The 27,141-nt window shown below is 36.9% G+C and overlaps 1 protein-coding gene across 2 annotated transcripts in view; it reads left to right on the top strand.

Moving 5' to 3' along the window:
* SLC12A2 (solute carrier family 12 member 2) overlaps positions 1 to 26,433 on the top strand; it is a 55,821-nt gene extending 29,388 nt beyond the window's left edge. Inside the window, exons 11-27 of one of the 2 annotated variants that reach the window (XM_039708477.1) lie at positions 5,170 to 5,277; positions 5,887 to 6,010; positions 7,177 to 7,278; positions 8,379 to 8,534; positions 9,293 to 9,392; positions 10,197 to 10,308; positions 12,481 to 12,621; positions 12,820 to 12,926; positions 14,765 to 14,844; positions 16,146 to 16,283; positions 16,958 to 17,005; positions 18,411 to 18,527; positions 18,690 to 18,801; positions 19,271 to 19,357; positions 21,278 to 21,413; positions 22,091 to 22,158; positions 23,357 to 26,433. In XM_039708477.1, the coding sequence (XP_039564411.1) occupies positions 5,170 to 5,277; positions 5,887 to 6,010; positions 7,177 to 7,278; positions 8,379 to 8,534; positions 9,293 to 9,392; positions 10,197 to 10,308; positions 12,481 to 12,621; positions 12,820 to 12,926; positions 14,765 to 14,844; positions 16,146 to 16,283; positions 16,958 to 17,005; positions 18,411 to 18,527; positions 18,690 to 18,801; positions 19,271 to 19,357; positions 21,278 to 21,413; positions 22,091 to 22,158; positions 23,357 to 23,492 (1,872 nt within the window). In that variant the 3' untranslated portion in view covers positions 23,493 to 26,433. The remainder of the gene's footprint in view (positions 1 to 5,169; positions 5,278 to 5,886; positions 6,011 to 7,176; positions 7,279 to 8,378; positions 8,535 to 9,292; positions 9,393 to 10,196; positions 10,309 to 12,480; positions 12,622 to 12,819; positions 12,927 to 14,764; positions 14,845 to 16,145; positions 16,284 to 16,957; positions 17,006 to 18,410; positions 18,528 to 18,689; positions 18,802 to 19,270; positions 19,358 to 21,277; positions 21,414 to 22,090; positions 22,159 to 23,356) is intronic. The other variant, XM_039708478.1, reaches the window with a different exon arrangement.
* The last annotated feature ends 708 nt before the right edge of the window (positions 26,434 to 27,141 follow it).

Here is a 27,141-nt window from a genome sequence, read left to right as displayed (position 1 = left end):
TGGTTTTTTGTTTGTGGGGGTTTTTTTGTTTGGGTTTTTTGTTTGTTTGCTTGGGGGTTTTTTGCCTTTTTTATTTTTTGTTGGGTTTTTGGGTTTTTTTCTGTTTCTTTGTTTTGGTTTTGTGTTTTTTTTGGGGGGTGTTCTGGTTTTTTTGTTTGGTTTTGTGGTTTTTTTTGGGGGGGTTGTTGGTTGGTTTTTTGTTTTTTCCCTTTTTTGGTTAGGTTTGGTTTTTTGGTGCAATTGTTTTTTGGTTTGGTGTTTTGTTGCTTGTTTTGTTTTTTGTGGGGTTTTTTGTTATTTTTGGATGAAATTTTTGTAGGATTTAGTTTTTTGTTTGTTGTTTTGGGTTTGGGGGCAGTTGTGTGTTTTTTTTGTTTGTTTTTTTTAGCTTGGGTTCTTTGTTTTTGAGCCTCTTGATTGTTTTTTTTGGGGTTGATTGGTTTCTTTTGGTTGCTGTTGCTTTGGGAGAGTTTTTGAGCCTCTTGATTGTTTTTTTTTTGGGTTGGTTGGTTGGTTTTTTTTTGGTTGCTGTTGCTTTGGCAGGTTTTGTTTGTTTTTTTCCTTGGATTTGTTGGCTTTTACGTTGCTTATTAGGAAAACTCACAGGCTATATATGCTCACCTCCATAAGTACAATTTCTATCTGGAATGGATTTGTGGTACACTCTAACTGGTATGCAAAAGAATGCATACATGTTGAGAACTTGTAGTTGTTTATACGCAAGTGGATAAATATAGAAATATTTACTCTTTCTATGAGAAAATTGGTTAGATTTAATGCAAAAGAATGCATACATGTTGAGAACTTGTAGTTGTTTATACACAAGTGGTATATAAATAAATATAGAAATATTTACTCTTTTTATGAGAAAATTGGTTAGATTTAGGTGGTGATGCTGCAGCTTTCTTTAGGTACCTGGGTGTCATCATTCACTAGTGGAGGTAGATATACTCATTTTTCTGTAGTGATGCTAAGAAATCATAGGTAACCTCTGTCAGTAATTTGCTTGCTAAATTGTTAAGTTTTTTTAGAAAATACACTGGTATTTTTAAGACTGTTCTACATGTTTATCACAGCATCCCCTTTAATGGTAATAAGGTCATGAATTTTCATTAAACATGATGTTACAGTATTTAAAAATCCTCTATAAGTTAAGGGGTAATTCATAGTCTTTCACCACAGCCAGCTGGGTTGTTCATGAACTACTGGTAAGTGTTTGAAAAATCCAAGGAAAATTAACTTAGTGCCCAAGGAAAATGAACTTACTGCCAATCTTGGTTTCTGGTAGTCCATCTTTGCCCAAAGTTTTTTCTAACATGTACAAAAATTTGGCTAGAGATTGAGCTGAAATCCACTGATAAAATTATTATAGTGGAATAATGTGAGTACAAAATTTGTTCTTGTTCAGAGAAGTCAGAATTGCTGTTGTGGGATTGACAAATTTGCAAAACCTGATGGCTTTCATTGTTTGTTTTAAGCTCAAATTAACATATTGTCAGATGTACAGCTGTGAATAGCCTGTAACTGGTTTCCTCTGTGTCTTTAAGTCATGACTATTGTAAGGTTCTTAACATAAATGTTACTTATACTTCAGAGTATTTCTGCCTCCCAAATCACTCTTGCCTCTCTCTGTGGAAAAGAGAGTTGGTGTCAGTTAGGAAAAGTCATTTTTAAAGTCAGAGGAGGCACAGAGAATGCAGCTCTCCTCACACCTCCCTGCTTTGTTGCAGTTTTGAGAACCTTCTCTGCGAAATTTCATTTTTCTAATACCCAGTGGGACTCTCCCTTGCTGTTTTTTTTCTCTCACCCTCCCAGCTTTTGCTGTGCATCTCTGAGAAGAGTCTGAGTCTGTCTCCTCAGAAGGTGTCAGAAGGAAAATGTTTGTGTGAGAGGCTGTTTATCTAATGAGACACTTGTCCATTTCATAACTGAACTGCTCACAACTCTGTATCTCTGATTGTTAGGTGTAAGGAGAGATCTTTTTTTTTTCATAAGTAATGCATGGTATGTGTGGGAAGGGGGGTGTCCACACTTGTGCACTTCTCAAGATGGTAAATAACTGAGAAACAATACTGCACAAACTAAAATTAATCCCTAAGGTGAGGGAAGATTCTTGTATTTCTCTTCCAGCTTGAAAACAGGCAGGTTCTGGGGCAGAAAGTGCCAGTTTGTGTTCACAGTGTAATGACTTCATCCCTTCAGGACACTCTGTGCTGCAGTCAGTTCTTTTGGCAAAGAATTCATCTGAAGTTCTGCTGGGTCAGCCCAGGATTTGGGTGTGTTCAGGCAGCAGATGGATGACTTGTGGTATGATTTACCTGTGGAAATCTTAGATTAGGAGCTCTGAATGAGGCCAGGAGGTGAGACAGGCTTAGTCAGGCCTGTCTAGGAAGACCATCTTTAGTTTCTGTTACAGTCAGAGAATTACAGATCCTCACAGGCTTCTGCTGTTTCTGTTCAGTGTCAGTGGTTATTCTGTGCCCAGAGTATTTTCAAAAATTTACCTGTGGAAATCTTAGATTAGGAGCTCTGAATGAGGCCAGGAGGTGAGACAGGCAGGAAGAATATTTTGAAAAAATTGTTCTGGGCTCTGTAGCTTCAGCCTAGAGCTTCCCAACAAAAAGTTACAGCTTTGGGTAATTAAAATGAAGATTTTTTTTTTTCAACTTTGAATGAAAGTTGAAAGTAGAATGAAACTCAGTTGTTTAATGCAGTATTTTTGTTTTGCTCCAGAGTGCTGGACCAAGGAACTGAATAGTCAAAATATGGTATTTCATGATCCCAAATGTTTGAAATTTAGGAAACTGCCTTAACAGCAAATGCCAGGCAAACATAATGAGGCCCTTATCAGCAGGAGCTGTATGTCTGTCAGCACACCAGTGGTTGCTGGGCCATTCTGCCCTTTTCTGCATGATTTTGCAGGGATGGAAATTTCAGTGCTGTGGGTACCTGCAGTGGGCTCCTTGGCTCATGGTCAGGAGGTCTGGATTGTGTTGGGGATGGAGGGGAGGGAGTTTAACACCATGGCACACTAATTCTGCTGGATCTGGTTCCCCCTGTATTCTCCTAGCTTACAGAAGCTTCCTGAAGTCACTTCACTAACCTAAGGCATGACTTGCTAGCTTTTAAAATGCCAAATATTAGTTGCATAGGCTTTGGTGGGATATCTCTCAAATTTATAAAACAGGGCAATAGTCAAAAAGAGAGAGTGTCAATAATTGGAGGCATTGCATGGAACCTAGAAGTAAGGCATGACTTGCTAGCTTTTAAAATGCCAAATATTAGTTGCATAGGCTTTGCTGGGATATCTCTCAATTTTATAAAACAGGGTAATGGTCAAAAATAGAGTGTCAATAATTGGAGGCATTGGACAGAACCTAGAAAGACAATGTACAATATGAGTCAGTTGTCAGAAGCAAATAGCAAGTTAAGGCAAGTGTAGTAAAGGAAAGGCATCAAAATATTTTACATATGGGAGGAAAAGTGAGGGAAACTTGTACGCAGATTCCCTTTGTAATGAGGGAATTAAGGCATCCTTGCAGAGAAAAAAATTTACATACTGCTTCAACAGAAATTATTGTGCATTTGTTAATTTTGTTGCTATAGCAAAAGTTTTTCTGCAGTAGTAATAAAGCATTTACACCTTTTAAATTTTATTCTGTAACATCACATAGGATTATTAGAAACTACCACTTAAAACTAACTTTTTCTGTTGGTCATAAAATTAAATTGAACTGGGGCATAGGAGAGATAGCTTAATAGATGTTGTTAGTCTTACTTCTCTATGATTATAGGCCTGGCATGCCTTTTTTTTGTTATAAACTTGCACGTAGGCTTCAGGAAGTTCTCTTCTTCATTTGTTACACTACTCTGACAGAGACTTTACTCACATTTTTTGCAACTTCCATTTATTAAATTTCTCTTTTGAAGCAAGGCATGCCTTGGACTGCCCAGTGAAACCTGATGTAGTGCACAGGTTCAGCTGACTGAGAGCCTGTCACTGTCAGTCTGGTCTGGAGAAATCCACTGAATTTTACCATGAATTTAGCCCTAGTGAACACAACTTCATCAGTCATCTGTGCATTATGTCTGAGAACATCTGACCTAGTAAGATTTGTTTAGACAGCAAGATTTTACAGTTTCAGGTGACAATAACTTTAAAACAGGAGACTTATGTTTTTTCTTGCCTTCCTTCAGTCCTTCAGTCACTCTCCTGATAATTTAAATGAGATTGCCAGGGTGAAAAAGGCAAGTAAGCAGTGCAAATGATGCAGAACCACATTGTGCTTGAAAAGCACCCTGATGAGTTTGGTCTGTTGACTAAAATTCTTCAGCACTGGCTGTTTTAAAGTAACTTCAGCTTTTTTTTCTATAAAGAGAAGTATTCTATTAAACCATTAACATTTTTTAATTACACACTTGTGTATTTTAAATCACATGATAGATGCAAAGTTGCATGCAACTATGGTACAGAAATAATCTGTAGAAAAGTGGAGTCATAGAGTGGTTTAGGTTGAAAGGAACCTTAAAGATCTTCAAATCCCTATGCTATGGACAGGGATGGCACTCACTTTTTATAATCTCCCTCTTTTTTGAGGCCCCTTGAGGTACTGGAAGGTACCAGCTCATTACTCATCCAGCTCACATTTGATTTCTGTCACTGAGATTACAAAGAAGTGCAGGGATTTGATCTTGGGGAGATAGGAAGCAAGTTTGTCTTGACCTTCTGGTTTTGACTGGGGAAAAAAAGCCTAATTAAAATGATGGAGATTCCAGGAAAAGCAGTTGCCACATGTTTGATCACTTGGGGTTTCTGAGACCATTTTAGTCAGCAATAGGTTAGTTGGAATATGTAACACCTTCCAGAGTATTTCTTCTTCCATTACTTCCTTTTCATCTTCTTACGAGCCCATGAAGACTTCTGCTCTTGATAATTTGAGCTTCAAATTATATTGTGTGAAAAGCCACCATCTCTTGTCCTGAAATCAGGATGCATTAATATTCCCTGATCTGTCTCTAGTTCATTCCTTTATATGAATACATGGTATTCAGACAGCTTTTAAGTGAAGAGTGTGTAGTATTTTTTCTGTTTGTGTAGTTAATAGTGTCATCTGTTTGTGTAATTTTATGTACTTTTTTACATATTTTTTAAATTATTTTGTTTTTCAGGTCATGAGCATGGTATCAGGATTTGCACCACTGATTTCTGCAGGTATTTTCTCAGCCACCCTGTCATCTGCATTAGCATCCCTTGTGAGTGCCCCTAAGATCTTCCAGGTAAGTAAGGGAAGAAAACAGTAATATTTTGAAGAATAATTAATTTTGAGTCATGATTTTTGGAAGGGGACTCTGACATACTGCCATCATTATCCATATCAGATGACATCAGTGGATTGTTTTACCTGTTATTTTGAATGGGAGAAGAGTTTGTTACTGTTTTTTGGGGTTTCTGAGCATATTTTGCTTGATCTTTTTAACTATGGAATCTCCTCTGTCTTAATTTGGGTTAAAAAAAGTTAAGTGGGGGAGGTCAGTTGTATTGATGCAGAGAGCTACTGTGTATATTGGGCAAAGTTTCCACTTCCTGAGAAAATACAATCTGTAAAAAAAGACTTTTTGTGATTGTAAGACAGTAGTCAAGTACAATAATTACAGAAGAGGAAATCTGCTTCTTGTAGGTGGGCATTACTGAAGGATGGAATAGTGGAAATGCAGAATGTCAAGATGCAAAGACAGTTGAGAATACAATTAGTCCATGGTGGTTATAAACTACCAGGAAATGTTCAGAAAGATAGTATGCAATGGGAGATGGCATGAGCAAAATGCATGTTGACTCTTGATGTTTTGTTGGTTTGTTTGTTTTTTTTTTTTAATTTTTCTCCTTAGGCTTTGTGCAAGGACAGCATTTATCCAGGATTTCAGATGTTTGCTAAAGGCTATGGGAAGAACAATGAACCACTGAGAGGATATATTCTAACATTTTTAATTGCTCTTGGATTCATACTAATCGGTTAGTTTGAAATTTTGGTAAATCTCAATCACCTTTTGTCCTTTAGAAAGCATTCCAGTGCATGTTGTGGACTTGATGACAGGGTGCTAGAGATCTAATGCACAGCTTAATTCTAAGCCAGCATTCTAAATCTGGTTATTTTGAGGCTCACTTTCTCCTATCTTCTAGATACAACTCTTGTCAAAAGCTGCAGTAAATTTGAACTGCACTTCTCTTTTAATCATAGGTATCTGTCTTTAGGTGCTATCAGTCAATAGAAATATGTCTTTTGCCTGAGACAGTGTTAACATCCTGTAAATATGAAAAGTTTATTTCAGATTTTTAATAATGACAGCTTCAGTAAAATACAAACTTGCATGAGCAATATAATTTAAAATGTTCTTTCTGTTAAGTTACAAATAGTAGAGCTGAGTGCTGGCACTGCTGTGGCTAAAGGTTCTGTAGGTACAATTAATTACATGTGTTCTCTGTAGGTGGCAGACTAATTGTGCTGTGTCCATCTATGAGTCCTGTGCCAGTGCTTTTAACTTCTTTTCCCAGTTTTCTTTGTCCTCCTTCCTCCACATCTGCTTGTGGCAGAGATTACACCCTTGGGGTCCCTGCTGAGCCATGCTGACTGGAAGCTTGATTGCAACTAGAAACTTGCAGACTAGGATGGCACATTCTGCATTTTGATCACTTTTTTCTTTTCTTTTTTTTTTAAATGATGGTGAGAGTACCCAAAAATGTTATGTACTATGCTGCCTCAAGGAAAGGAGAGAGCATCAGGTTTTTCCCTCTTACTGAATGGGATGTAAACATCACTGTTGTGATGGAGTTGGTCTGTAATATTTAAATCTACTGGAATTCTTCAGAACCCAGTGTGTTAGTGCACTGTTTGATTAAAGCCCTGCTGTGAATAAAATTTTCTCAATTAATGATGTTGGGAATGTATGTAGTGCTTCTAGAACACTTGGTAGTACTTACATTTTTCAAACTGAAAGCTACACTTCCTAACTGTTAAAAAGATAACTTAGTTCTGTCAGCAAGAAGGGTAAACTGCATTTCCTTAGAGTATATAAAAAAATAAGATTCTTTTTAGCAGAATTTTTTCGCTATAATCTTCAAAACCATTGGGTGATACCTTTGATAATAGCTTTCTTTTTTTGTTGTTTTTCATTTTACAGCTGAACTGAATGTCATTGCTCCAATTATTTCTAATTTCTTCTTGGCCTCATATGCCTTGATTAACTTCTCTGTATTCCATGCTTCTCTTGCAAAATCTCCAGGTAGGAACTACTCATGGCATTAAAAGCTTAATATGTTGTATTCATGGGTCTTCTGAAATTTCGAGAACTGGGTGATCCAGTAGGGCTTGGGGGCTACTAATTTTGTCATTTTGCTGAGGGAACACAAGATAATTCAGAGTTTATTCAGAAACTTGGGAAGAAAGTGTTTTTGCTAATTCAGTAGCTGGTGCTGGCAAACCACCTTTTGTTGTCTTCAGTTTCTGTTAATGTGTTTCTTCTTCCACACAAGAAGAAACAGGAATTGCTGGTGGTATTGCCCCATTTTTATAGCTTTTAGTCTGTGTTAAACTACAGAAATAAGCCAAAACCTTGTTACCTGCAAAGCAGATGTACATTATTCCCAGTTCACATGCAGTTATACTGGAGTAACTCCCTTAAAAGCTTCTTAAGTTACTGAATGGGTAGATTTATTATTTTTCTTCTCAGAGGGTGGGTATGACAGTTTGCTCAACAGTCTTAACTTTAATGACTCTATATTTAATACATTTGTTAATCTTGGATGTGTTTGTGGAGGTGTATATACCTGATTTTGTATAAATTTGTGGCAAATAATGTAAAACACTGGCAGTCCAGTACTTGGATGTACCCAAGTTCTGTTTGGATAAACTTGTGGCAAATATACCTGTCCTTTTCCTGTAGTGAGAACTTTTTTGTGAACACAGTAAAAATGCACAACTAAAAACAGTAGTGTGTAAGAAAGTGAGGTATGGAGATAATGATTTATGCTTTTTTTACCTTTGAAAAGAAAAATCAAATGTCAGGCAACCTGGTTCAATACACATACTGGGACAGGCATCCTCAAACTTCCCTTCTGAGCTGTGCTTTTAGGGGAAAAAATAGGAGCATTTACATATCTGTGTGAGGAAATTGCAAATTCATTTGAAAGGTGTTGGAAAATGCAAAGCGTAAATGTGCCAGTCTGCATTTTGTACAGCACTGAAAGTCAGACATTTGCATGTAATGGATGCAGAATACCAGGGAAGGGAAAAGAGTGCAGTGCCTTCCTTCTTTTACATTTTAAATTTAAATTGATTTTCCCCCTCTTTTTTTCTACCCTCCCAAATTTTATTTTTAACTAGGTTGGCGGCCTGCTTTCAAATACTACAATATGTGGATTTCTCTCATTGGAGCTATTCTGTGCTGCATTGTAATGTTTGTTATTAACTGGTGGGCAGCACTTCTAACCTATGTAATAGTCCTTGGGCTTTACATCTATGTCACTTACAAGAAACCAGGTATGTACAGGGGGCTTCTTTTGGTTGTGGAGAGGGGAGAGAAGGGAAAAATTATGGCCTTGGCAGGGAAAAACCCCAGCTACTTCTTTCTGTTTGGACCACTAGATTAAATTTGTTTCAGCCTTTTTAGTTGTAATTAAATTCAATTTTTCCTGCGTAGTCATTGCTGTTCCTCTTCCTCCCAAATTATGAAGATGCCACTTAGGCATAAATGTCTGAATGATAATTGGAGGAAAAGGTGCATCTGGAAAATGGTAAACTCATTCTGGCTGTCAAGAGATGTGTATGGGAGGAAAAAGATGATAGTGGAGTCTCCCTTTTCCTCATAAAAATAATATTCTGAAAGGGTCTGCTTAATCTAGCAGTTTTCCACTGAAAGTATCTGAAATTGTTTAGGTGGTGTTTTGAGACTCAGTTTTTTCTTTGCTGTGGTATGAAATAACTCAGCAGAGCATTTTTTCCTTGAGTAGTATTCTTTAGACTATGAAGTTGTGGTCTTTGAAATACGGAGATTAAAAAAGCCAGTTACTCCCTTCCTTAACGTTTTTGCTTAAACTTCTACAGAAATGTTTTCTTTAAATGTAATTATTGCCTGGTAAGCTGTAGGGTTTGTTGACTAGTATTGTATAAAATGTAGCAAGGTGTAGCTTAAATCTGTGGGTTTAGTCAGTGTCCAGCATTCATTTTGTGATCATGTAGCTTTACAACAGACAACTGTAAATAACAATAACCCATTGGAACCTCAAACCTTTGAACAGATGTGAACTGGGGATCCTCAACTCAAGCCTTGACTTACCTGAATGCTCTGCAGCATTCCATTCGGCTCTCAGGAGTGGAAGATCATGTGAAAAACTTCAGGTAACACTTAAAGACACAAAATTCTGTGTTCACTAAGCTGCTGTCACGAGGTGTGCTCGTGTCAAGGTTTCCATGTTCATCTCCTGTGATTTATCCAAGTAAATGGAATTACAGATTGGGTGGGATTCTTAGTACAGGTGCTGTCCTCTGAGGTTGTGAAGAACCTGGCAGCAACACAGTTTTCAACAAAGCACCCATGAAAAAGAAATGGAGCAGCTAAAGAGATTGGGAGAGATTACTTTAGGGGATTCGTGTGGTATCACCTATTAATTATGATGGTGATGAAAAGTGATCTCCTGTAAGAACTTCTGAAGTTTATACGCTTCCTCTTTTAAAACTGGTTTTAAAGTTGTCTTTGACTTACTTGCACTAGGTTGGCTCTGCCTTCTGAAGGAAGGTGAAGTGAAAATGAGCAGATGACTCCAGTATTTCTGCTGGACATAGAAGAATATAATATACAAAATGCAAGGGGTGTGATTTACCAGTGGGGAAGGAAAACTTAATCCCTCTGACCTAGTCTTGTCTAAAATCTGTTCTTCAACTTTTGAAATGTGTAGATTTTCAGTTTTAATGGGATTACTGAATTTTTATGCAATTAGTCATAGATCTGCTGACAGTTGGGTCACAACTGATCTTTTCTTAATTTAACATAGTCTTACAAAAGTGGATGAGGTTATTAAATTTACAGTGATGAATATGTTGTTATGGCTGATATTTGGAAGAAACTTTTCTGTTAAATGCTAAGCCCCAGAACTTCATATTAATTTTAATTCCAATCTTCTTTTTTTTCCTTCATAATTCTAGACCTCAGTGCTTAATTATGACAGGTGCTCCAAATGCACGTCCAGCTTTGCTTCACCTTGTCCATGCTTTCACCAAGAATGTGGGCTTGATGATCTGTGGCCATGTACACATGGTAAGTTTATTTTGTCTTTACTTTATAAAGTTACCTTGGTGGTGTTTTTCTTCTCTCTGCTTTGGGGTTTAGTTTGTTTTTTTTAACCTGTTTGGCTTTGTTGCTGGCTCATGTTTAAGTTTTGGTTCATTTGTTTGTTTGGTTTTTTGTTTTGTTTTTTTTTTAATAATGAAAGCATCATTAGACATAAAAGTGCATGAAGAGATTTACTGGTAAGTTTTGCTAATATGTGGGTCATCACTATGCCAGTTAGATGTACTACAGGGAAAAATTTGTAAGAAATCAAATTACCTTTGATAATTTGATGCTTAAATGCTGAAGGACCTTTTACTTCTAATTGAAGTGAGCATTGGTATATTGATTCCTTTGCATAGTTCTTAAAAAGCCTGGGAGAAAAGAAGCCTTCTTGAGCAGGGAGGTCAATATCAGTGTAGCCAATGTAAAAATTGCTTTTAACCTTGCAAGTATATTTTTATTCCTACAGTTCTGAGATTAATTTGTCAGATGTTTTCTCTTCCCTTTCTGACCAGCCCCTGATATTTCAATAAGTATCCTTGGGTGTTTTTGTCAGAATATCAAGTGGGGATGTTTTTGCAGAGGTTCAGCAAGGATGTAATTCTAACAGTTCTTACTACTTAGTGACTTACATGGCAAACCTGAGTGGTTTTGTGATGGTGGGAAGGAAGCAATTTTCAAGTAACTTTTCTTCAGAATCAGCTTGTCATGAGTTGTGTTGATTGAGATATAGGTTGCTGTCACACAATGATCTGTACCAAAGCTTCCATTTAGCTACTGAGAGGCTGTGGCATCTCTGATAAACTTAGACAAATGCATTTTGTTTACCACATTGGAATTTTGTGTAGTTTTGCTTCATATCTGAAAGCCAAACTTGTGTCACATCACTAAGAGCATTTAAGCAAGTGTGTGAATAAGAGATGTAATCCAAGACTGGCACATGTCACCTGCCCAGACTTCTGCAAGGCCTTCAGCACAGTCCTGTGTGACATTGGCATCTCCAGACTGAAGAGACCTGGCTTTGAAGGGTGTAGGATTGAGTGGAGGAGGAGCTGGCTGGATGGACACAGCCAGGGAGCTGTGGTCAGTGGTTCCATGTCCAGCTGGAGGCTGGTGATGGGTGGTGTCCCTCAGGGCTTTGTTCTGGGATTGGGCATCTTTGTAGGTGACATGGACAGGGAGAGCAGGGCCACTCTCAGCAGACACAAAGCTGAGCGTGCTGGTGACACACCTGTATGAATAAAAACATGGATTACTTTTAAATGTGTTTAAATTTATTACACTTACCAAGTGTGACTTGCTTCTGATCTAATTAACAGATTAAAGCAAATCAGGTTAATGCAGTTCACATACTCTGTCTTGAAAAGCTTTTAATTTCTGTCTATGTAAACAGGAATGATGCTAGGGAGATAAGATATCACACATGTAATCACTGCCTTTTAAAAGTAGGGCTATACAGGAAAGAATAAGGTGGTGTTATCCTTCTTGTAGGAAAGCAGCTCTGAAGATTTTTTTGAGAGCATGTCCTTTCCCTATTTAAAATTACTTTCCTACAGGAAGGATGGCACTGCCTCAGTCTTCAGAATCTTTGCCCATTTGGGGTTGAGTCTGTGTCCTTCTGCAGAAACTGGGCTGCTGTGTTCTTGATTATTCCTTGTCCTGTATTCTGCATTTTGATGCCTAGGAGGAACACAAAAGATTCACCCCGACAGAAATAACACAAAGGAAATATTTAAAGAGGAGGTGACTTTGACTGCAGGATACAAAGAGTCCCATAAAGTGTGATATTAAGTCATCCTGCATCTGTGTTCATTTTTTTACAAAGCCCTTTTCTTTTAAAACTATGTTAATGCTTTGGAGGACAAGCTGATGCCCACCCCCTGGGGAAGAGGGTTGTGCTCTGCAGGAACAAGATTGCTAAAGTCTGAGCAACCCTCTTCCTAAAGATGGTAAAAGTTTTTCAGTTTTTGCTGCTGATAATGCCTGGTATTTTGTGGTTTGGGGTGTTTTTGATAGTGTGAAAGCATGTTTTGAGGTTCTCTGAATTTGAATTTGTTTCTAGCAGTGACTAAAAAATTGGGAGGGGCTTTTTTGCTCCCATTACTCATATTCCTAATTCTTGTTCCCTCCCCTCTTATTATTTCCTTCTTTTGAAAGGGTCCTCGGAGGCAAGCCATGAAGGAACTGTCAACTGATTTGGCTAAATATCAGCGGTGGCTAATTAAAAACAAGATGAAAGCTTTCTATGCACCAGTGCATGCAGAGGACTTGAGGGATGGAGGACAATACTTAATGCAGGTATTTAAAAAAATTGTTACAGTGCTGAAGATGCACGTCAAAATCAGGAAGGGGCTTTATACTTCGAAATGCATTCCTTTTGCAAAATTGTCTTAAAGCTTTGATGAAAAGTATTTTATTATTCTCTTAGGCAGAAAACAGAACCTTTAGTTGTGTCAGTAACATGTTATTTTATAAAATACTTCTTGTTCTTCTTAGGCTGCTGGTTTGGGTAGAATGAGACCTAACACCCTTGTTGTTGGATTTAAGAAAAACTGGAGACAAGGTGATATGAGAGATGTTGAAACCTACATCAATTTATTCCAGTAAGTAGAAAATACAAAATTTTAGCTGCTATGGTCCATTTCAGTGTGCTAGTAAGAAAGTTCTTAAGTTACATGAAGTCTCTTTCAAGTAGATCTAGATTTCCCATTCAGCAGTCTTGAACGCCTTGGGATTTTTCTGAAATGGAATAACCAAATCTGTGTCGTTTAAGCAGATTAGAAAGCTCCATAATAACTTTCTGAATCAAAAAAAAGTTGTGGCAGAGGTCTGAGGTTTGAGAGCTATTGTCTGAAAAGGAGTAGAAATACTTTACTCACAAGACACAGAGCACTGACACTCAGGCTAATACAGAAAGGAGAAGAGAAGGGAAATCCCAGAGTAACTTGGCTGTACTGAAAGGCAGACCAGTTGTGGCTGAAAAATTTAGTAAGAGTAACTTGTGGTGCTACCCAGACACTTAAGGAAAAAAACAATGCTTATTTTACTTACAGAGAGGTTTTTGTGTTCAGCTGAAGTGCTGGTTAACCTACTTCCTTTGTGTTTTATATTTCTCATTTTCTGTGCTTTTAAAAGAGAGAGAGGATGGGGCTTAAGGCTTTACAGGCAGATATTAGGAAAGGACCAAAAAAATCACCTCACCAGGTCTTTAACAGAAAAGCAGGAGCACCAAATACAGTGGAAAAGGAAGGAAACACATTGGTTGGTTTTTCTTTTTTTCCTATTTTATTTTGGGATGGCTTTTGCAGGAAGATCTGTCAAGGTCAGCAAGTCATGTGGTTCTCCACATCCCTAAAGAAACCTCAGGAGGTAATAACTGCAGGTCAAATGTATTTCTGGAAAACTAAAAGTTTCTGAAGCACACAAAATAGAAACACATCTAATCTCCACAAATCTAACACATTAAATAATGAAATTAAAATGTTCTCACTAATAGACAAAACAAATCTTAAATCAATATCAATTTTACTTGCACTTATAGAATATATTGATACTTCAAACGTTTCTAATCAAGTCTTACTACTTATAAAGGAAAGTGTTTAATTAGTGAAATCCTGAGAAATTTCTCTCTGTGGAAATGATATGGGAGGGAGTTCTCTGATTTATGTTTTTTTGTATTAAACAAGGTATTTATTTGTGAAGGGTGGTGATTAATGACTAATGCAAATGCTATGGTATGGTTAAGTTCATCTTTTTTCTTGTCTTATATTTTGGGGGTGGGGTTGTTACTAATTTTACTCCACTTTTACTCAGCAATTTATTCAGGATTGCTGCTCTTTTCTAGTAATGAAGTTCTGCCTCTTTATTTTTGACTGGAGTGAGTTTCAGCTTTATCAGATGTAATGGAACTAGGCACATTACAGCTAACTTATAGCTAATTTGATACTAAATTGCATAATCTTAGGTGTTTTTAATACCCAAATGTTTTTTTCGGAGAGATGTTAGAAATCTTTAGTCCTCAGATTTTTTTGTGGCTTGCTCCATGCAATGCTGCTGCCATGAGGAGAAATGACACAAATACACTCAAAATCCCTTTTTTGATGGATGGAGATAAAAATCTATATTTCTTGGTGAATCTTTGTGCAGAACTTGAGTGACCTATTCACACTGATTTTATTTAATCACTGTTTACATAGTGGAGAGAGGGAGTAGAAGGAATAGGTATCCTTTCTAAATATTATTTTTCCTAAAATTATGTTCAGTTAATGTTTTGGAATTGAAAGGGACGTTCTAAAGCAAATTTATAATTTGGGACTTCCAAAGGCAATGCTTAATCACTGGAATTTGTTCAGGGAGGGTATTTCATTTGGAAAAGAAAGGGCATTTTTCATTTGGAAAATAAAAAGCTTTAAAATACTTCAATTTTGTCCCTTCTGTTTAGTGATGCCTTTGATGTTCAGTATGGTGTAGTTGTCATTCGCCTCAAGGAGGGCCTGGACATTTCTCACCTTCAGGGCCAAGGTATGACTTTGTTCCATCTGGTGAATTTGCTGTTCTAATTCCCTTCTAAAACTGCATTCTGAAAATATTAAAGCTCGGTAAAAAAATCAAGAAAACATCACTGCTGTGGTACAGTAAAATTCAGTGAAATTAGTAAGTCTGAACTGTAGGATGGTATCCTATGGTCAGCAGCAGAACTTGGATTTTCTGTTTCACATTTTTGTATTTGCAACTTGTATACAACTGCTTCCAGAGAGATCTTCCAGAAGATCTGCTACTTTCCTGAAACTCGTTAGTGATGCTGGCAAGTTGGCATCAAATCTTTGGGGCTCAGGCCCAGAAATTGTAAAACCACAACAAATATTGCACTGTGCAGGAATGCCATTGAGTTTGGTGTGTGTTGCCAACCCCTACACAGACTAGTTTAGGGACTCTGACTCAAATTTGGAAAGGTTTTCTCTGTAGAAGACTTGGTTATGCTTTCTGAGTAGTGTTCTTCAGTGGAATGGTGTAATTTTAGTTCAATTCCAAGCCTGTGAGCTTTGGTGCAGCTGCTCTGATTTGATAATATGTAATTTTTTTGTGGTTGCTCCATGCAATGCTGCTGCCATGAGGAAAAATGACACAAGGAAGGGCATCCCCCCTGAAAGAGGAGGTTTCTTCACTGGAAAAGATGAATGTTTCAGTATTTGGAGAGAGTCAGGCAGCCTGTCACCATGTGCAGGAGGGCAGAGGAGTGTGAGAAATGGCAAGGAGTGAACCTGCAGTGTGGGAACAACACTGCTGATAAAACTGGGAATGCAACACCAAGGTGCCAGCAGGATCTTGGTACCCACTGGGGACTCTGTGAGTTTGCTTCAGCTCTGACAGCTGCTCCACAGAAGCCAAACCTGGAAAAAAAGGCTTGGCAGTGACAGACACACGTGGTCTGTGCCATGCCTAAGGCTCATCTTCCTCTTGGAGTTAAAAGCAGAAACAGAAAACATTTCACCAAGTCTTTTTTTTTTTTTTTCATTTTGTAGTTGTAGTTCCACAGTGTTACCTAGCTCTGTTTTTAGGAGGTGTGGTTGCAATTAGCAGCCACAGCCTGGGAAAGGAACAGAAAATGACAGCTCTGCTCAGGGGAGGAGCCTCTTTGTGCTCTGAAGAAGTTTAAAGAATATTTTTGTGTTGGTTTTCCCCCCTCCTGCCCTCTTTGCTGTGGTCTAACAGTTGCAGCAGCATGAAATTAATTTTAAACCGACTCAGTATAGGCACATACCTCTGTTGATGCTATTTGTAACAATTCAGTGGTTTCTAATAGGTGTTTTGCTTTCACAAAGATTTGCTGTCATCCCAAGAGAAGTCCCCCTGCACCAAGGATGTCATAGTGAAAGTGGATTATAGCAAGAAGTCTGAGACTGACACTTCCATAGCTTTTGCTCCATCATCCAGTGAAAGAACTCCCACTCCACGCAAAGGTAACTGCTAGTGAGCAATGAACCTTGAATTCTCACTCTTTCTCTCATTCCTCCTCTCTCTCTCTTTGCCCAGGGATTATTTAGGGGATTTTTTTTGTCTGTGGAATAGAAGTGTTATGATTTTATAGATGCTGATGTCTTAAGTACATTGTGTCAGATCTTTATTTTATGTAACATAAATATTTGTTTCTAGTCCCCTAAATAAACCAGCTGGTAGGCAATGATTTACAATGAGTTTTTTTTTGTTGTTGTTACTGAGTTTGAGGGGCAGTCAAAAGTGCTTGAGGATTGTAGCCCACATCTGTATGCTGTAAGTGATGGGAAGGCTGCTAAATTTATGGAGTTTTTTCATCTCAGACCACAATATTATGTGCATGTTAACAGATACAAATCATTCAAAATACTTTGACATGACCATAAACAACTTCATTCTTTTCTTACAAAGCAAAAGCCTTAATAGTTAGATGGGTAGTGGAGGTATATATAACTTTCTAGAAGTAGAAATGAATCTTAGGATTTGGTAGACTGCATTTGTGTGCTTTTCTCTGTGCAAAAAAACCTGCTTCATTTCACATCTTTACTTTCTATTTTTTTTTTATTTACCTTTGTATTGTGTTCATTAATATCACAAAGGAAATTAACCTTTTTATTTTGTATCTTTAAAAACCTTCCAGAGGAGGATGAGGATGGAAAGACTCCAACACAGCCACTGTTGAATAAAGGCAGGCATTTTCCATCTTTTTGTGTTAAATCATTCTTTCACATTGTTAATTTTAGTTTTCCTTTTGTAATTCTTTCCACACCTAAGTACCAGAGAGGAAAACACCAACCATGCAATGTTTATTTGTTTCTTCATATCTGCTTTAGAATGTGCTTCATCCTTAGGGACTAGGCTGTGGGGGGAAAAAAAAAAGCAACGTTATGGAAATTCCCAGAAGAAGTTGCTACTGAGAAAGGATTGTGCATAAGTGTAGGAATTAAAAGAAAAAAAATTGAAAGGCTATTGGTGTAAAGTAGCATTTGAATGTGTTCATGACCTTTCTGCTTTCTCAGGAAACAGCATCTGATGGTGTAGTGGAAGTGCTCTCAGTTTATTCAGTGTACCTTCCAAAGTCATGGTTGTGGCTCTGTTATTTGGAAATAGTTCAATATCCTCAAAATTAAGGCTTAGTGCAGCTACCCAGTGAGGTGAACATGTTGAAATAATGCAAACTAGTCTTTTTCAAATCAGCATTTTCAGAAATTAACTGAGCAGTTTTCACTAACTTGTTCTGAGTTAATCAGGTATTTTTGCCTTAACTGCAATTCATCTGAACTGTTTTGACATTTTTTTCGTAATTTCAGCAGCCAGAAGCTTTTGTGTTTTAGTAATGGAAAGTGAGATTATATCTTGAAGCACAAGATGGCAGTTTGGAAGAAGTCCCAGTATGCAGTAAAGTAGTATATTAATGTAAATCAATCACAGATGTGCTCTAAATTAAAAAAATTCCTAATAAAATAAGGACAGAGACAAATGTCAGACTCCTGGCTCTTGCTCAGACTGAGGTTTTAATTAAGAGAAAGAGATCAGGGATTTTTTCCTGCAGTTCAAAAATGGGATCTGTATTATTCTAACTGAAAATGCTATTATGGTCTTGTTCTCAGTAAATCAAATAACTTTGTTATGCAAAACAGTACTTTTTGCAAAAGGGCCCAGTATGCATAAATAGCTTTTAATTTTGCCACATGTTTAAGGAAATCTGGATTTAAAGAGAGAATTCCTAAGGACATGACATTTACTTGTAAAATCAGTTACCTGCATATTTTTAGGGAAGTTCTGTCATTTGCAAGAGGTAGAGTGCATGGCCTAAAGCCCTGGAGCAAAGTTAATTGAATTGTCCAGGCAATTTCTCAGATGCCTGCTAAAAGACTTCAGCTGCTGAAATTATGAGTCTCTAGACACCCTAAGTACAGCCAGTTCAGTTTGTGTCCAGTCAGTCAAAATTTGGAGTTGGGTTGGGGGTGCAAAGGAAAATTTTAATTTAAAAGTAGGTGTATCACAAAATGTTGAGAGTTGCATTTGATGACTTTCAAAGTGATTAAGCAAAACACTTCACAACCAAAATTTCACCATGTGTTTTTTCCCAGATTCAAAGAGCTCTCCTTTAAATGTGGCTGACCAAAGACTTCTTGATGCCAGTTCTCAGTTCCAGAAGAAACAAGGCAAGAGCAATATTGACGTCTGGTGGCTCTTTGATGATGGAGGTAATGTGTTTTATAATTTCAAACCTTTAAATGTTACTTTAAACAAAAATTTGAATAACTCTGGATTAGTTGTTAATAGATATCAGCCAGTTAAGAGAAAACCTGTACTATGGAACAAAGTAAAATTTTCTAAATTTGTCTGAAATTCTGTTCAAATCACAGGCTTGACACTGTTGATTCCTTACCTTATCACAACCAAGAAGAAGTGGAAGGACTGCAAGATCAGGGTGTTCATTGGTGGGAAAATAAACAGGATTGATCATGACAGAAGAGCGTAAGTTTGCCTTAAAAATTCCATTTCAAATGGTAATACAGCATGTTGCACATTGGATTACTTCTCTTCCTACTTGCCTTATTTCAGTTTTTCTGTGCTGGGGTGATCATATTCTATTGCCTTTCTGAAAAAAAGTTTTTCTTTCCCCCTGATTGTTTTTGGATGAGTTACCTCAAACTAATTTTTCTACAATATTATCTGACACTGTTTCCAAATATTTTCTGAGAGCATCCTCAAGAGAGACCTCGTCTCTTATTTTAAAGCCATAAAGCTGTTTGGGGTTGGTTTTTTTTCCAAAGCATGTTGTTGATTTATAGTCATATGCCAAGTCAGTTTGATTTTTTTCTTTGTTACATTTAAGATGCCTTTTTTTCTGTTTCTTAAGCCAGTGGTTTTTATTGCCAATCTGTTTAACCTGTGAAGTAATTTAAACTATGATCATGTGTAAAGGCTTGTTTTTCTGATGCAGGATGGCCACTTTGCTCAGCAAATTTCGGATAGACTTCTCAGATATTATGGTCCTTGGGGATATTAATACTAAGCCAAAGAAAGAAAAGTAAGTCTTAAAACAGATCTTGTTTATTCATTGAATTTGTGATGTCTTTAATTTAGAACACTTCATTTTCATTCTTTCCTATGTATGTTGTGGTACAGAAGATGCTGTGTTATTCAGTGTTTCACAAAATTGTGGGAAATGAATTAACAGTAACTCCCATGTCCAAGAATATAGAAATCTGTATTTTTTTAATCTGTATTCTTAGAATGTGATAATAAATTCAGAAAAATTAAGTTTAAAAAAAACCAAAAACCTGAATAATCTGGAACAATCTTCTTTAAGAGAGAAGTTCACCAAAACTTAAATTATATGAACCTCATGATGTCTTAGTTTAGTGTAACAAAGCTTGGTCTTGAAATAGCCTGATTTGGGTTTTTCTTTTTTTTTTTTTCTTCTCCTTTTTTTAACTTGCTTGGACTTTCAGTGTACACAGGAATGATCATACATATGATATTTCTTACTTTCAAGTTCAAAAAAGCATTAATTGTACTGGCTTTCAGCACAAATTTAGAACAGAATGTGTATGATCTAAAAATATCCTCCTTTGCCATTATCCCCCTTTCCCTTCAGGCCTTGTTGAGCATGCTGAAGTTGTAAAAATATCTTTTATATGGGCATGCATTTATCTGAGAGTCTTGATACACCCTGGAAATTGGGAAGTGTTGTTTTAGAGATTGGCTAAATACTGAAGTTAATGTGAGTTCTTCTGTACCCTTTTTAGTCCTTTTTTCTCAAATGTATAGAATACATTGAGCAACTCAAACAAAGGAAAACAAAATATTTCTGGCACTGTGGTGCTTTTGGATGTGCAGTTTCCAGGAGCCTGCTGCTGAGAAAGGTGTAAACTCTGATGCATCACAGCGGAGATCCTGGAATCATGTGGAATTATTTTTGTTTATTAGAAGTGATCCATGGATTGCTTCTGAGAGCAGTTTTCTTTCTGTCTCTGTGGATGCATCCCCACAACATATCCAAAATATTCCTAAATACCATTTAGGTATTAATAACAGCTGGGAACCACGAGGAGGAAGATTAATTTTCAGCAGGTGCTGTGCTGTATAATAATTTTTAGATCTCCTTTTTGCTGAGCCAAAGAATAGCAGATCACGGAACCACGAGGAGGAAGATTAATTTTCAGCAGCTGCTGTGCTGTATAATAATTTTATTATTAGATCTCCTTTTTGCTCAGCCAAAGAATAGCAGATCACATTTGTTTTCTTTCTTTTGATTAAGGTGAAGTTATTGTACAGTAAAGACCACCAAGGGTACATATAAAGATGTTTTATTTCTGATGTGGCTGTTTCCTGGAGGAAATGTAGGTAAAAAAGTAGGGTAACGTGAGTTCTTCTTCCCAGCAGAAATTAATTCCTCCTTGATCTTCAGAAGGTTTTGTTCTGAAGTTCTTGCTCAAAAGTCATGGTAAATCCAAAGTATTCATATTCTTACAAGTGCAACAGGAAGACTAAGTTAGATATCTGTGTTTTTTTTCATTTGAATGTGGCTCCTGGACTGTACTGGAAAGAGATAAAAGAAACAAAATAAAAAGATCAAAGCCAGAATCCGAACAGCAATGGCATGAGACCTGATAGCTGATTTTGACTGTAACATATCAATTCCTCCTCCTTCAAAGTTAGTTCTCCTAGTTATTGTCCCCTTTTTAAGGATGGTACTGTTCAGCTTTTAAAATTAGAGGTAAATTTCTGAGCTGAGTAAAGCTTTAATCGTGTGGTGAATTGTTTGCTGCATCACAACGTCCGAGTGTGCAAAAAGCTGATTTGATGTTCTAACTGCAACAGGCAGGGGAGAAAAACTTGAGTACATATTTACACAGCAATAAACCTTAATTTCTGATACCATGAAAATAATTTTTGACATAAAAGCTCCTATTTGCTCTAATGTTTGTCCATTTAATCCTTCCAGTATTGCAGCTTTTGAGGAAATGATAGAGCCCTTCCGACTTCATGAGGATGATAAGGAGCAAGAAGTTGCAGATAAAATGAAGGAGGATGAACCATGGAGGATAACAGATAATGAGCTTGAGCTTTACAAAACAAAGGTTCTGGCTTTTTTTAGAATGTTACGTCAGTTTAAAACTTCCTTCTCCTACGTCACTTGTGGTTGTGATAACATTAATTCCTGTTATTCTCTCCCTTTCATAGCAGTTTTTTATGAATAGCAGATAAAAAGTAGCATCTAAAACCATTTTAGGCAAGAAGGTTTTGCATTTGAGTATGAGCAGGAGCCAGACTGCTTTCCTGCAGTATTTCTGCAGTTAGTTTAGAATAATTTCCTCTATATCCAGGTGTTTGTCACTTTTTTTTTTAAATCAAGCTAATGTTTTTTGCTTCATAATTTTTAAAAAAACACCACTAAATCCAAACAACACTTTGTGGTGCAGAGGAGCAGTTAAGGGGTTGACATCTTTCCCAAGCTATTGTGCACCATGGAGACACAAAAATATTTCTTCTCAGGTGTTTCTTTGCATGAGAAAATAAGTGGCAACCTGTAATAGGGTAGCACTTGGCTTACTTGCACATTCTGGCCTTGCTGCTTGTTTTTTTCCCCAACCTTAAACCATAGGTTTTTTGATAATGAGAAGTTTTCACACTGAGATGGACGTACCTGCTTTTTGTTAATTACTCATTCCATTTGGTCATATCTTTATTTTTTTTAAAGAATTTTTTGTAGTTTTTAAACAGAAGCTGTTCCTAACAAGTTTAATTTTGTTTACAGACTTACCGACAGATCAGGTTAAATGAGTTGCTGAAAGAACATTCAAGTACAGCTAACATAATTGTCATGTAAGTAAATCACTTTAACTTGTGGTGGTACCTGAATGGATACGGAGCTGTAATTCAAAATATAAATGTAAATATGGATCAGGAGCAAGTCTTTGCCTTGGCATAGTCAAGATTTCAGTGCTGACTGTATTTATTTATTAGAAGTATGGAGCCACTGTGCTGAAAGAAAAAAATGCCCTTTTTATTGTTGTGCTTTTGATTATGCTGCTTTAGTTGATCACCTCCACATTTGTGGTGCAGCTCAGGATTCTCAAATTCTTTCTACTCCTGTGTTCAGTTACTCCCCTCTTTCTCAAGTCCTTCCTTTGATTTCCTTTCCTGGAGGATCTCTCTAGATAAAATTAATTAATTATCTTACTCATAGATTTTTTGGGGGGATTGCTTTTAGTGTGAACAAGCAAGAGGCAGATTTTTTTGTAGGTTGTAGGCTTCTTACTGCTGTATTTTAAAATGCTGAAGATGAGGAGAGTGTCCTCAGCTTAGGAGGATTCTGCATGAATCTCTGTCATGTCATCGCCTTCACATGAAATTAGTATAAAGTTACAGTAAAAGGGGGATTCTGCTTTTTTTAAATGACACATGAACTCAACAGATTTAAATGATTGGAAAATGTGTCGTTTTAGCTCTAAGCTCTCTCACTCTCTGATACATCCAATAAAACTCTCTGTTGAATAAGACACTGTGATGAATTTCTGTGAAAATGTTGCTTCAGTAACATGGAGCTATCTCAGAACACATTGCTTTGTTCTGAGTTTTTTTCTCAAGTTAATTTATGTCCTCCAAGGACAGCTTCACAGACTTTATTCCCCCCCCAAAAAAAACAAACCCAGAAATGTCTGAATCATTTTTTTAATGTCAGTATAACCTACTGAAAAAAATTAGACTCATCTTCCCCTCTCAAAAGAGCCCACAGCCAAAAAAACCACACACAGGAAAGGATTTTCTCTCCATACCTGAATATTAAATGGTGTTAACAGGCCAGAGCTGAGGGGAAATAGATGTAAATGCCTGTGATGCTTCAGGCACAAACTTTCAACCCATTAATTCTGAGGGGGGTAAAAATTAAAATTAAGAAGATTAGGAAATTTGACTTAGCATTTAGATCTTTCTGGAATCATCTGTCACACTTAGTGCAGTGTGACTTGTACCTGGCCAGGTTTTCCTGCTCAGTGAAGTTTCTTTCCCCTGTGGCTTGCAGGAGCTTGCCCGTGGCACGGAAGGGGGCAGTTTCCAGTGCACTGTACATGGCCTGGCTGGAAGTTCTCTCCAAAGATCTGCCACCAATCCTCCTGGTCCGTGGGAATCACCAGAGTGTCCTCACCTTCTACTCCTAGGAGTGCTGCAGGTGGCACAGCTGGGATGAAATGGTACTGCAGTGCCCCGGGGAGAGTGGCTGCCGCGGTCTAGAGCTCATTAACATCACAAAGGCAAAAAGTGACTCTTCTTTCACTATTTCACTGACTTGAAAGCACACAAGGAAAGTCACTGTATTTCTAAAGTTGTGACATCTTCAGTTTTATTCTATATTTTCTGTAATTTAATCTTGCTTAATGGGGGAGGATTCCTTGTTAGACTGAAGAACAAGACGAGCTTTTTGTTTGCTATTTGAATAGCAGCAATAAAATGTTGTATTTTTGATCAATGAAAGGATTATAGATTTATAAAAGCCTTTTAGCCTTGAGGTGCCTTCTGAAATTAACCAAATCTCACCCATACATCCTATTTTGTAAATTTATATAGAATGTCAAAATCTGCCTTCAACTAAGAGTTTCGATCAGACTTCCTTTAGTTTTTAGTCTATTCCATATTACAATAAAAATGAATGCTGCTTTTCAGTCTTCCATTGAGCTATTAGTTCTTAGTACTGTATGTTCTCTATTGTCAGAAAGTTTTTTTGGTTTTTTTTTTTTTTTTTTTTTTTTTTTTTTTTTTTTTTTTTTTTTAATTATTATATCTGTTAGATTTAAAGGTGAGAATTGGGGCAGGTCAATTGAACTAAAGCAAATCCCTGATGTTACTGCCACTAAGTTTTGTAACAGTTAAAATAAAACTAATTCTGCTTGTAGAGAAGGGTCCTTTTTCTCAAATTTGACAGTGTGTACTACTTTGGCAGTAGTCAGAGACAGACAGCTGATTTTATCTACCTTGGCAGAGGGTAGTTTCCTCTTAGTCTTAGCTCTGCTTGAAATCAAGCTCATCTTGCTGGCTGAGGCTTCTCATCTTAATACAAATTGGAAGAAAATAAAAGACCTGTCCTACTTCTTGGCCTCTTATGTTTTAGTGTCACTTTCAACTTATTTTTGACATAAAACTCGACTTAAGGCTTGAATGGGGATAATATAAGCAATGTGATGCTATCTAACAGAAAACAGTAAACACTATGTGGAATTGTGCTATCCAGTATGAAATGTAAAAGCTGCAGTTCTCTCGCATTTTTCAACAAATGGTTAAATGGACCACTAAGTTCTTAGGGGAGATGTTTTTAGGTCAATTCATTCAGTTGTCAGAAAATGGATTTAGTCTTATTAAATAATACTCAGGTTTTATTGTCTAGCAGTTTTGATCTATTCCATACATCCTACTTTATACATTTTCTATGTTCAATAAAGAAACTGCCAGTCTTGTGTGCCCTTTCATTGTATATTTTGGAAATTTCATAATTTAGTCTACTGCAAACACCTGCAAAAGAAATTTCACTTGAGCCTTTGTATAAAGGTTAGTAATGTGAACTGTTTTTTAAATTCCTAATATTTTTTTGGATAGAAAGGATTGCCTAAAAACATTTCACAAGCTTTTGATACTAGCATTGGACATGCTACTGGATCAGTTTACCAGTGGGTGAGTGACTTTCATTTAAGGATGCACAGAAGAGGTTTTTGGTTGATTTTTTTTTTTCTTTTTTTGTTTGTTTGGTTTGAGTTGGTTTTGTTTTGTTTTTTTCTGAATACAGGATCAGATTGAAATGTAAGTGTTCCTTTGGAAGGACAAAGTATAATCATTGCGTGGCAAGGTAGAGCTTCAACTTCTTGTGATTAAAGATAAAAATACACTGTGCAGTGTACACTGTTGTCCAGTTCTTGGTAAACTGCGAAAAATCCTTTGTTTTCCTTCTTTTTTCTTTTTTTTTTCCTGCTGTTTCTGTCAGTTGGATTTGAGACTATGAAATCATTTCACTTTTTTCAAAACTTCTAAAGAAAAACAAACCTGCATGTCTTGCTGCTAAGTGTGAGATAACTGATGCCAGCATGAGCCCAGCTTGTTCTGATAAAACATTGTAAGACAAGACAGGCAGTGTGGGGTCAGAGTGATGTTTCCTTCCAGGTGAGGGGATGTGGATCAAACTTACCAACAGAAACATCACAGGTTTTACAGTGTTTTGCAGGGGATGAGGTGGTCACATTGTGCATTTGGAATCATTGCCACATTTCTCCTTGTTTTGTGGGTAACATTCTTTTGAGCAGATGGACAGTATGGCATGGACTTAGTGCTGCTATCTTAAAAAAAAATACAAAAACAAAACGTGCACAGGTACACTTATTTAAAAAAGGTTTATTTGCCCATTCAGGAAACCATTGCTTGTGATCTGTAACACAACACAGAAACCAAATGAAGTGTGTGTATACATGCATATATGTGTATAAAATTATATAAAGTATATCTAAATATGCATAATGGGGATAGTTAAGGTCATGTCTGTGAAATACCTTAGGATGCTTTTCACATGCACTCTCAGGAGTCCACTAATGCTAGGGATGAGGGCAAGTTCCAAGATTATTTGCTCACTTAAATTTGAACAGTTAATGGTAATTGTCTGCAACAGATGTCAGTTAGTGGCAGTCACTCCAACTCCTGCTTTGATTTTGAAGCCAAATTTACTTACGTTCCAATCATCATTAATTAAGTGGAAAATTAAATCACTTACACATGGCAATTCATACCTTCTTGTAGATTAGGTTCCTTTGTATGGGTTTAGAAAGACAATAATAGCTGGTGAAAATCAATTATTTATTTGTTCACTTGTATTTAGGTTTCCTTTTACATACATTCTTTTTATATGCTTTTTTTCTGACATTACATATTTAAAAAAACCTAAAAATAATTTAAAAGATTTGAGCGTTAGTGGGCCGTGGCCCACTTGGTTTGAGGATGTAAGATTTGACACTGTACTGTAACTGTCCCACACAAATGCTTTTCTAATGTTTTAACGTAATTATTGCAGTTAATACTTTGTACCAGGGGGATGTCACTGCAATAAAAGAAGTGAATTCAATACAACTCTCTTGTCTAACAAAGCTTTTTTTTTTCTTTTTTTTTTAATTCTTTTTTTTTTAATGGGGTGGGAATAATGTTCATAATTCAACAGGTTAATGCTGAATTTAGTTCCTGAGATGAATGTGGCTTATTGCTTTCATCTGAAAATTACCTTTGCAGTGGAATTTGCACAGGACCAGTGAAGCTTAAAGCAGTTCATGTGTTGTTTAAGACCAAAACCGTGTTGTTTTTTGGGGAGGCCATGTTGTTTTTTGGGGAGAAATGTTTGGAAACAGCAGTCACTGCAAAAGAAATTAGCCACGTAAAATTGTAAAACCTTGCAAAACTTGCCATGGCTTGGCCTGACAGCACAGACCCATCCTCAGCCCCTGGTGTGTCTCAGCTGCAATGGTGGTACCTGAAAATCTGCTCCAATTCATTTTGCCCCTGAATGCAGAAAAGGACTCTCTTAACTCCTCTTTCTCCCATTAACACAGAAGTCCACTGGGACATGGAGTGTGTTGTGAAAAGAGCTTCTCAGGCTCTTGCAAAGTTGCTTTGTGAGCAATACAAGTTTGTCACTAACCTCAGTACACTCCACTAAAAAGTACTGAAAATTTGAAGTATAAAAGCATAAAGAAAGGGTGAGTTCTGTTGTTGAAATCCTACAGAAACACCAAAAAACTTCATAATCCCATCAGTTTTGGTATCTGATCCCTGCTACAGTCAGAG

This window comes from Passer montanus, unplaced genomic scaffold (assembly GCF_014805655.1).
Source record: "Passer montanus isolate IOZ18808 unplaced genomic scaffold, ASM1480565v1 scaffold203, whole genome shotgun sequence".
NCBI classification, from domain to species: domain Eukaryota; kingdom Metazoa; phylum Chordata; class Aves; order Passeriformes; family Passeridae; genus Passer; species Passer montanus.
Note: the sequence above shows the minus strand (reverse complement) of the source record. Positions and strands in the feature narration are given on the sequence as shown.